We start from the raw sequence: 11,279 nt of genomic DNA, 5'->3' as shown, positions 1-11,279 counted from the left end.
ATGAAATGAATATCTTTTGAGTATACCCTTTAATGTGTTTCATGATGATTTATCTAGAATTCTCCAAAGCCAATTCACTGGGTCAACAATGATAATACTTACATGTCTGGCTACATTATTGCCACATTCTTTTGCAGGCAGGAAGATGATTTTTAGCCCCCCAATGATATGAGAGTGTCTGTCCCACTAAGCTCTTCCCAACGTCAAATGCTGTCACCTGAAATATCTCCCCTGGGTGTTTCATCATCGTTGGACTTTTATTGTTTTTATTACTAGGAAGGCTTAGCATGTTTTTGTGTTTATTAGTGACTTGTGTTCCCTTGTTTGGTGGCTTTGGATTCTTCGGCCCATCTTCTCTACTGGATTTTGTGTTGTTCAACCCAGTGGTGTGATTTTATGACTTTTCCTTAGCATGTGATACATCGACTGGTTTCTCCCTGGTGTGGCTTTCATTCCCTCCTCCTTCTACTTTTCCAGTTCACCCCCTTTCAGGGCCGGGCCACCCTCTTTCCCAAGGTTCCTGGGGGGGCCCTCTGGACCCTCTCCTCTCCTCTCCAGAAACCCCGGAAGCCCTTGGTCCTTGGCCTATGTCCCTCGTCCTGGAAACCCCTTTCACACCGAACCCTTAGCTCCTGCATGTGTTTAGGAGATGGATAAACGGTACACCTGGAATACCTGGTATGTGGGATGGTATGAAGACCGCCTGGACTCATAATTCGTCACCTTGGACATCCCCCGGCCTCAGAAAACCAGTTAGAAACTAACATCGAATAAAGACATGCGAAATGTCAGAAAAGGGTAGATTCTGCATTTCTTACACAGCTTTCCCATTTCTTATTTGACTGAACTGTGATGAAAAAGCAAAAATACACTTTTCTCCGTTGCAACGAAATAAGCAGTTTTTTCATTGTGAGCAAATGAAATCATTTCCTGACTGTTGGTGCCCTACTTAGAAGCCATTTGCTGTATGGGGATCATAGTAAATACCTTGCAGGATTGATTTGCGGTTTGGTCATAATGTATGTAAAGTACCAATTAATGCTCTGAGCCTCTCCGTGAAATGCCTGGGGAGAGAAGTAAAAGAAGCACTCCTTGTTTTAAACAGCCTGGCCTGAGGGTTCTGAGCGGGCTTTGAAGAAGCGTTGGTGTCTGTGGCGTGGGAGGGTTTTGAGGCTGGGACAGGTGACCTGGAGGAGGAGACAGGCTGAGGGCTCAGGAGTCGTGTGGCTGAGCCGTGGGTCTCAGGCCTTTCCTCGTGCAGGGGGTATGGAAGGCGAGTTGGAAGTAATTTGCAAACTGAAAGAGGATTTTGAGGGTGGGAGGGAGTGTTACGTAATCACTTAGATTATTCGCTCAATCAATGTTGGTACAATTCTACTCTGTGCTCTGTGCCAGGCTCTGGGAATACACTGCTGAGCAGATAGAGCGGATTTTGTTTCTGTTTTTTGCGGTACGCGGGCCTCTCACTGCTGTGGCCTCTCCCGTTGCGGAGCACGGGCTCCAGACGCACAGGCCCAGCGGCCATGGCTCACGGGCCCAGCCGCTCCGCGGCATGTGGGATCTTCCCGGACCGGGGCACGAACCCGCGTCCCCTGCATCGGCAGGTGGGCTCTCAACCACTGCGCCACCAGGGAAGCCCCTAGATCTGGTTTTTGACTTAAGTAGGCAGACAGGGGCCAAACAGATCATGTAACAAATCAGGATACACATGGCTTGGTGGAGGGGAGATGGTGCTTCCAGAACAGGCCACCAGGCACCTGCGCCAGCCTGGGCGTCAGAGGTACCTCCCTGAAGAGATGGTGCATAAGGCCCGTAGGATGGGCGGGAGATAAGCAGCTGGGCAGGGTTTGAGGAAGAGGGTTCCAGACAGACGGTGGGACCTAGATGGGAAAAGCGGGGCCCTGTGAGGAACCTGGCCCAGAAGGAGAGGGAGGTGGGTGCAGTCATGCGGGGGAGGCAAGCAGGGCCCAGGTGGCAGCTGCGGGCCACTGGAGGGGCTGGAGAGGGGCGAGGGGGTGCGACTGCCACTTGGATGTGGTGATGATGGAGGTGAGGGTGGGGGCAGATGTCACAGGCAGCTGGGGGAGCTTGGTGCCAGGAGGAGACACAGGGAGGCGGGGTGTAGGAGAAGGATGATGCTCTTGTTCTAGAAACGTCTTGTTTGCTGTGTCTGCCGGACAGCCTGGGGATGTGGAGTAGCTCTCTGTGGATACGGGTCTGAGATAGTGTTTGGGAGACAGGAGGGACGGGTGGCTCCTGCAGCTGGGATGGGAGGGTCTGAGCCCTAGAAGAGCAGGGGGCAGCCCGGAGGCATCTCCGTGGCAACTGAGGCTTCTGGGATGCCCGGGCTAATGGCCTGTTCTCCAGGCCGGGAGGGAATTGTTGCCGGGTGTCCTTGGGAACCACGTGCCGGCTCTGAGTCTCAGGGTGACCTGGAGCACACTGGCCCTCAGGCCCTACTGCCCCTGTGGGTCAAGGTCCTTCTCCCACTTCACTTGACCACATCAGGGCAGGACTCCTCTCTGCCGCCAGCCAGCCGGTCCTCTAGCTGCCACAGCCGCTAGCTACAGTTCTGCAAGTTCCTTCACTACAAATCCATTAACTTCGAAGGAGCTATGATGCACCTCCTATGCGCGGTGGTCTGGGATGCGGGATCCCACCTCCCATAGGAGAGGGGAGCGCACCCAGGAGGGCTCTGCCCAGACGGGAGCGGCCAGGGAAGGAGTATGGAAGGACTGAACTCAAGCTGGGTCCTGGAGGACGAGAAGGAATGAAGCAAGGAGAGCAGAGGCAGGGGGACCAATGTCCTTTGGGGGTGGGGGGCGGGACGGGGCTGGGGCATGGCAGACAGCGAGAGGGGGAGGGCATGGCGGTAAAGCTTTCAGTGAAGCACGTCCACCGTTTGTGACCCCATCTTACCCTCCCTCCCCTTTCTCCACAGGGGAACAGATGTCCTTCAAGGGCGCCCGGCTTAGCATGAGAAGCAGAAGGAACGGCACGCCGGACAGCACCCGGACCCTGTGCTCCAGCGCGTCTCGCAGCACAGACGTGTCCTACAGCGAGAGCGTGAGTTGAGCCACGCCCCACCAACACTGTCAGAAAGCAGCCCTTTGCAGCTAGGATTCTTTGGGGACCAATACTCCTTCTTTAAAAAGATCATATCTCAACGTATGGCATTTCGTTCTGTGGATTATTTTTGTCGAATGTAGAGGCCTTTTCTTTTCTGTGTAGTTTCTCAGGCATTCCTGTTTTGAAGATTGTGACTGCAACCTTGAGTTGCTAAAGAATGTACTTATTTGGGGCCTTTTTAAAAAAATAGCAGTGTTCATTTCTGTTGTAGAGCAAAGTGATTCAGTTACACATATATATACCTGCTTTTTCACATGCTTTTCCATTGCGGTTTACTACAGGAGACTGGATATAGTTCCCTGTGCTGTACAGTAGGACCTTGTTTATCCATTCAAGAATGCACTTGTTAAGTGACTTTTATGAAATCCTAAATACTGCACTTTTAATATTCCTTTTACTAGTTAATGCTTGGTGTCCTTGCTTCCAGCCCTGTGGGTTCACCTTGGAATTGATTCTTGAAGTCCTTTTCTTCAACTCTATGGCCGGGGGCTCATTCTGGGTCTGCATTTGTTCTTGCCGTAGCTTCTAGCTGTTCTCCACAGCATCTCTCTCCTCCTTCCAAGCCCGTGTCCACACTGCCTTCAGGACATAGAGGCACACTGAGCTGTTGCCTAGGGGTGAGCGGACTCAGGGTGGGGCGCCCGGCAGGAGGCTCCCCGCTGGGCTGCGCTGCCTCTTCCGTCCCTCAGCCACCTCTAGTGGTTCCCGCAGGCTTTCTGTTCACTCTCACGTCCTAGCGAATACTCTCATTTGTCAGGAAATAAAGGCAACGTTCCAGTCTGGTACCAAGCTTCCGCCGACTAGAGTGTTAAAAGTCGGGGCGGTGGCTAACTTTGGAAAAAGGAAGGAGGAGGGACTGGGTGGGGGCTTCTGGGGTGCTGGGCATGTCAGTATTTTGATCTGCTGGGTGGGGTTCTCGGGGGCGCCCGTGCACTTCTTGCCACTCCCAACACCCAGCGCCTCCTTAGATTTTGCACCTGCCGTCACCTTGACCCTGGTCCGGTGAGAATAACACAGTGGGCAGAGGGCGCTGGTGGCCTCTCCAATGCCCCCTCCTCCAGCCTCCAGCAGTGACAGACCTCTGGGAGGGCAGAAAAGGCCTTTCCGGATCACACTTGGACGCAGGCGTGGGTGCCTCTGGGAGACAAAGGCTGACTCTCCCTTGCCATTCTCCTTTGGGCTCCCATGGGATTTCTGGATGGATTTCCTGCTCCCCTCAGAGATGCCAGCTGCCCTGTGGGTAGAATTTCTGAGACCACCTAAGTACATCCCAGTTATGGGGGGGGGGTCCTGTTTGCCCCTGAGAATACACACCTTTGCAAAGTACATTTTTCAGAGGGAACTTCTTTTTCTTTAAAGGCCTTTATTTTTTAATTAAAAAAAATTTTTTTTGGCCACACATCATGGCATGTGGGATCTTAGTTCCCTGACCAGAGATCGAATCCATGACCCCTGCAGTGGAAGCGTGAGTCTTAACTACTGGATCGCCAGGGAAGTCCCCAGAGGGAACTTTCAGCAACAAGGCAGTTTTTACCACCACCCCTCCTCTACCATCATCGATTTCACAAGCTTATACACATAAGCTTATACTGTTGAGTTTTCTTCATCTGTGTTAAGTAGACTTAAAATTAGTGAAGAGCTAGAAAATATTCTGAGGAAGAAAGGGCATCACAGGTTTTCAAAATTTTTCGCGTTCAGATGAGTGTAGGATTTATTTTTGCTCTCTACATTTTTATTATTTGTAGAAAAGAACATGCAAATGTAAATTCCCAGCCTAAGGAAGAATAATAAAATGAACACGCTTGCACCCACCACCAGCCCTTTGCAGGAGTGCCCCACGTGCCCTCCGTGCCAAAGGCGACAGCTACCCTGAATTTTGTGTTCCCTGGTCCTGCTTTTATTTATAAGCTTATGATTTGAATATATGTCCCTAAACAATACAAGGCTTTGTTTTGTCTGTTTTGATATTTGTGGAATTACACAATAAGTATTCCTTTGTGAATTCATTTCTTTTTTCTTTCCTTTTTTTTTTTTACATCTTTATTGGAGTATAATTGCTTTACAGTGGTGTGTTAGTTTCTGCTTTATAACAAAGTGAATCAGTTATACATATACCTATGTTCCCATATCTCTTCCCTCTTGTGTCTCCCTCCCTCCCACCCTCCCTATCCCACCCCTCCAGGTGGTCACAAAGCACCAAGCTGATCTCCCTGTGCTGTGCGGCTGCTTCCCACTAGCTATCTATTTTACGTTTGGTAGTGTATATATGTCCATGCCACTCTCTCGCTTTGTCAAAGCTTACCCTTCTCCCTCCCCATATCCTCAAGTCCATTCTCTAGTAGGTCTGTGTCTTTATTCCTGTCTTACCCCTAGGTTCTTCATGACATTTTTTTTCCTTAAATTCCATATATGTGTGTTAGCATACGGTATTTGTCTTTCTCTTTCTGACTTACTTCACTCTGTATGACGGACTCTAGGTCTATCCACCTCATTACAAATAGCTCAATTTCGTTTCTTTTTATGGCTGAGTAATATTCCAATGTATACATGTGCCACATCTTCTTTATCCATTCATCCGATGATGGACACTTAGGTTGTTTCCATCTCCTAGCTATTGTAAATAGAGCTGCAATGAACATTTTGGTACATGACTCTTTTTGAATTATGGTTTTCTCAGGGTATATACCCAGTAGCGGGATTGCTGGGTCATATGGTAGTTCTATTTGTAGTTTTTTAAGGAACCTCCATACTGTTCTCCACAGTGGCTGTATTAATTTACATTCCCACCAACAGTGCAAGAGGGTTCCCTTTTCTCCACACCCTCTCCAGCATTTATTGTTTCTAGATTTTTTGATGATGGCCATTCTGACCGGTGTGAGATGATATCTCATTGTAGTTTTGATTTGCATTTCTCTAATGATTAGTGATGTTGAGCATTCTTTCATGTGTTTGTTGGCAGTCTGTATATCTTCTTTGGAGAAATGTCTATTTAGGTCTTCTGCCCATTTTTGGATTGGGTTGTTCGCTTTTTTGTTATTGAGCTGCATGAGCTGCTTATAAATTTTGGAGATTAATCCTTTGTCAGTTGCTTCATTTGCAAATATTTTCTCCCACTCTGAGGGTTGTCTTTTGGTCTTGTTTATGGTTTCCTTTGCTGTGCAAAAGCTTTGAAGTTTCATTAGGTCCCATTTGTTTATTTTTGTTTTTATTTCCATTTCTCTAGGAGGTGGGTCAGAACGGATCTTGCTGTGATTTATGTCATAGAGTGTTCTGCCTATGTTTTCCTCTAAGAGTTTGATAGTTTCTGGCCTTACATTTAGGTCTTTAATCCATTTTGAGCTTATTTTTGTGTATGGTGTTAGGGAGTGATCTAATCTCATACTTTTACATGTACCTGTCCAGTGTTCCCAGCACCACTTATTGAAGAGGCTGTCCTTTCTCCACTGTACATTCCTGCCTCCTTTATCAAAGATAAGGTGGCCATATGGGCGTGGGTTTAGCTCTGGGATTTCTATCCTGTTCTATTGATCTATCTTTCTGTTTTTGTGCCAGTACCATACTGTCTTGATTACTGTAGCTTTGTAGTATAGTCTGAAGTCAGGGAGCCTGATTCCTCCAGTTCCGTTTTTCGTTCTCAAGATTGCTTTGGCTATTCGGGGTCTTTTGTGTTTCCATACAAATTGTGAAATATTTTGTTCTAGTTCTGTGAAAAATGCCAGTGGTAGTTTGATAGGGATTGCATTGAATCTGTAGATTGCTTTGGGTAGTAGAGTCATTTTCACAATGTTGATTCTTCCAATCCAAGAACACGGTATATCTCTCCATCTATTTGTATCACCTTTAATTTCTTTCATCAGTGTCTTATAATTTTCTGCATACAGGTCTTTTGTCTCCTTAGGTAGGTTTATTCCTAGATATTTTATTCTTTTCGTTGCAGTGGTAAATGGGAGTGTTTTCTTGATTTCACTTTCAGATTTTTCATCATTAGTGTATAGGAATGCCAGAGATTTCTGTGCATTAATTTTGTATCCTGCTACTTTACCAAATGCATTGATTAGCCCTAGTAGTTTTCTGGTAGCATCTTTAGGATTCTCTACGTATAGTATCATGTCATCTGCAAACAGTGACAGCTTTACTTCTTCTTTTCCGATTTAGATTCCTTTTATTTCCATTCCTTCTCTGATTGCTGTGGCTAAAACTTCCAAAACTAAGTTGAATAAGAGTGGTGAGAGTGGGCAACCTTGTCTTGTTCCTGATCTTAGTGGAAATGCTTTCAGTTTTTCACCATTGAGGATGATGTTGGCTGTGGGTCTGTCACATATGGCCTTTATTATGTTGAGGAAAGTTCCCTCTATGCCTACTTTCTGTAGTGTTTTTATCATAAATGGATGTTGAATTTTGTTGAAAGCTTTCTCTGCATCTATTGAGATGATCATATGGTTTTTCTCCTTCAATTTGTTAATATGGTGTATCACGTTGATTGATTTGCGTATATTGAAGAATCCTTGCATTACTGGAATAAACCCCACTTGATCATGGTGCATGATCCGTTTAATGTGCTGTTGGATTCTGTTTGCTAGTGTTTTGTTGAGGATTTTTGCATCTATGTTCATCAGTGATATTGGCCTGTAGTTTTCTTTCTTTCTGACATCCTTGTCTGGTTTTGGTATCAGGGTGATGGTGGTCTCGTAGAATGAGTTTGGGAGTGTTCCTCCCTCTGCTATATTTTGGAAGAGTTTCAGGAGGATAGGTGTTAGCTCTTCTCTAAATGCTTGATAGAATTCGCCTGTGAAGCCATCTGGTCCTGGGCTTTTGTTCGTTGGAAAATTTTTAATCACAGTTTCAATTTCAGTGCTTGTGATTGGTCTGTTCATATTTTCTATTTCTTCCTGATTCAGTCTTGGCAGGTTGTGCCTTTCTAAGAATTTGTCCATTTCTTCCAGGTTGTCCATTTTATTGGCATAGAGTTGCTTGTAGTTACCTCTCATGATCCTTTGTATTTCTGCAGTGTCAGTTGTTACTTCTCCTTTTTCATTTCTAATTCTATTGATTTGAGTCTTCTCCCTTTTTTTCTTGATGAGTCTGGCTAATGGTTTATCAATTTTGTTTATCTTCTCAAAGAACCAGCTTTTAGTTTTATTGATCTTTGCTATCGTTTGCTTCATTTCTTTTTCATTTATTTCTGATCTGATTTTTATGATTTCTTTCCTTCCTTGGGGTTTTTTTGTTCTTTCTCTAATTGCTTTAGGTGCAAGGATAGGTTGTTTATTCGAGATGTTTCCTGTTTCTTAAGGTAGGATTGTATTGCTATAAACTTCCCTCTTAGAACTGCTTTTGCTGCATCCCACAGATTTTGGGTCATCGTGTCTCCATTGTCATTTGTTTCTAGGTATTTTTTGATTTCCTCTTTGATTTCTTCAGTGATCACTTCGTTATTAAGTAGTGTATTGTTTAGCCTCCATGTGTTTGTATTTTTTACAGATCTTTTCCTGTAATTGATATCTAGTCTCATAGCGTTATGGTCGGAAAAGATACTTGATGCAATTTCAATTTTCTTAAATTTACCAAGGCTTGATTTGTGACCCTAGATATGATCTGTGCTGGAGAATGTTCCATGAGCACTTGAGAAAAATGTGTATTCTGTTGTTTTTGGATGGAATGTCCTATAAATATCAATTAAGTCCATCTTGTTTAATATATCATTTAAAGCTTGAGTTTCCTTATTTATTTTCATTTTGGATGATCTGTCCATTGGTGAAAGTGGGGTGTTAAAGTCCCCTACTATGAATGTGTTACTGTCAATTTCCCCTTTTATGGCTGTTAGTATTTGCCTTATGTATTGAGGTGCTCCTATGTTGAGTGCATAAATATTTACAACTGTTATATCTTCTTCTTGGATCGATCCCTTGATCATTATGTAGTGTCCTTCTTTGTCTCTTCTAATAGTCTTTATTTTAAAGTCTATTTTGTCTGATATGAGAATTGCTACTCCAGGTTTCTTTTGGTTTCCATTTGCATGAAACGTCTTTTTCCATCCCCTTACTTTCAGTGTGTATGTGTCTCTAGGTCTGAAGTGGGTCTCTTGTAGGCAGCAAATATATGGGTCTTGTTTTTGTATCCATGCAGCCAATCTGTGTCTTTTGGTGGGAGCATTTAGTCCCTTTACATTTAAGGTAATTATCGATATGTATGTTCCTATTCCCATTTTCTTAATTGTTTTGGGTTCGTTATTGTAGGTCTTTTCCTTCTCTTGTGTTTCTTGCCTAGAGAAGTTCCTTTAGCAGTTGTTGTAAAGTTGGTTTGGTGGTGCTGAACTCTCTCAGCTCTTGCTTGTCTCTAAAGGTTTTAATTTCTCCATCAAATCTGAATGAGATCCTTGCTGGGTAGAGTAATCTTGGTTGCAGGTTTTTCTCCTTCATCACTTTAAATATGTCCTGCCAGTCCCTTCTGGCTTTCAGAGTTTCTGCTGAAAGATCAGCTGTTAACCTTATGGGGATTCCCTTGTGTGTTATTTGTTGTTTTTCCCTTGCTGCTTTTAATATGTTTTCTTTGTATTTAATTTTTGACAGTTTGATTAATATGTGTCTTGGCATATTTCTCCTTGGATTTATCCTGTATGGGACTCTCTGTGCTTCCTGGACTTGATTAACTATTTCCTTTCCCATATTAGGGAAGTTTTCAACTATAATCTCTTCAAATATTTTCTCAGTCCCTTTCTTTTTCTCTTCTTCTTCTGGAACCCCTATAATTCGAATGTTGGTGCGTTTAATGTTGTCCCAGAGGTCTCTGAGACTTGTCCTCAGTTCTTTTCATTCTTTTTTCTTTATTCTGCTCTGCAGTAGTTATTTCCACTATTTTATCTTCCGGGTCACTTATCCATTCTTCTGCCTCAGTTATTCTGCTATTGATCCCATCTAGAGTATTTTTAATTTCATTTATTGTGCTGTTCATCATTGTTTGTTTCAACTTTAGTTCTTCTAGGTCTTTGTTAAATGTTTCTTGCATTTTCTCTATTCTATTTCCAAGATTTTGGATCATCTTTACTGTCATTACTCTGAATTATTTTTCAGGTAGACTGCTTATTTTCTCTTCATTTGTTAGGTCTGGTGCATTTTTATCTTGCTCCTTCATCTGCTGTGTGTTTTTCTGTCTTCTCATTTTGCTTATCTTACTGTGTTTGGGGTCTCCTTTTTGCAGGCTGCAGGTTCGTAGTTCCCATTGTTTTTGGTGTCTGTCCCTGGTGGCTAAGGTTGGTTCAGTGGGTTGTGTAGGCTTCCTGGTGGAGGGGACTAGTGCCTGTGTTCTGGTGGATGAGGCTGGATTTTGTCTTTCTGGTGGGCAGGTCCACGTCTGGTGGTGTGTTTTGGGGTGTCTGTGGACTTGTTATGATTTTGGGCAGCCTCTCTGCTAAAGGGTGGGGTTGTGTTCCTGTCTTGCTAGGTGTTTGGCATAGGATGACCAGCACTGTAGCTTCCTGGTCGTTGAGTGAAGCTGGGTGCTGGTGTTGAGATGGAGATCTCTGGGAGATTTTCGCCATTTGATATTATGTGGAGCTGGGAGGTCTCTTGTGGACCAGTGTCCTGAAGTTGGCTCTCCCACCTCAGAGGCACAGCACTGACTCCTGGCTGCAGCACCAAGAGCCTTCCATCCACACGGCTCAGAATAAAAGGGAGAAAAAGTAGAAAGAAAGAATTAGTAGAAGTAGAAAGAAAGAAAGAAGGGAGGGAGGGAGGAAGGAAGGAAAAAAAAGGAAGAAGATAAAGTAAAATAAAGTAAGATAAAATATAATAAATTTATTAAAATAAAAAAATTATTAAGAGAAAAAAAAGAAAAAAATATTAAAAAACAAAAGCAAACCAACAACAAAAACGGACGGATAGAACCGTAGGACAAATGGTGGAAGCAAAGCCATACAGACAAAATCTCACACAGAAGCATACACATACACACTCACAAAAAGAGGAAAAGGGGAAAAAATCATAAATCTTGTTCTCGAAGTCCACCTCCTTAATTTGGGATGATTGGTTGTCTATTCATGTATTCCACAGATGCAGGTACATCAAGTTGATTGTGGAGATTTAATCCGCTGCTCCTGAGGCTGCTGGGAGGGATTTCCCTTTCTCTTCTTTGTTCTCACAGCTCCCGGGGCT

The 11,279-nt window shown here is 44.2% G+C and overlaps 1 protein-coding gene across 1 annotated transcript in view; it reads left to right on the top strand.

Moving 5' to 3' along the window:
- The first annotated feature begins 2,741 nt into the window (after positions 1–2,741).
- TRPM8 (transient receptor potential cation channel subfamily M member 8) overlaps positions 2,742–11,279 on the top strand; it is an 88,342-nt gene continuing 79,804 nt past the window's right edge. Inside the window, exon 1 of the mRNA XM_022568021.2 lies at positions 2,742–3,066. Coding sequence (XP_022423729.2) covers positions 2,803–3,066 — 264 coding nt within the window. The 5' untranslated portion in view covers positions 2,742–2,802. The remainder of the gene's footprint in view (positions 3,067–11,279) is intronic.

The sequence above is a fragment of the Delphinapterus leucas genome, chromosome 8 (assembly GCF_059928025.1).
Source record: "Delphinapterus leucas isolate spDelLeu-1000000601 "Yukka" chromosome 8, BTC_Dleu_Yukka2, whole genome shotgun sequence".
NCBI lineage: Eukaryota > Metazoa > Chordata > Mammalia > Artiodactyla > Monodontidae > Delphinapterus > Delphinapterus leucas.
The sequence above is the reverse complement of the archived record's forward strand: the minus strand, read 5'-3'. Positions and strand labels throughout refer to the sequence as shown.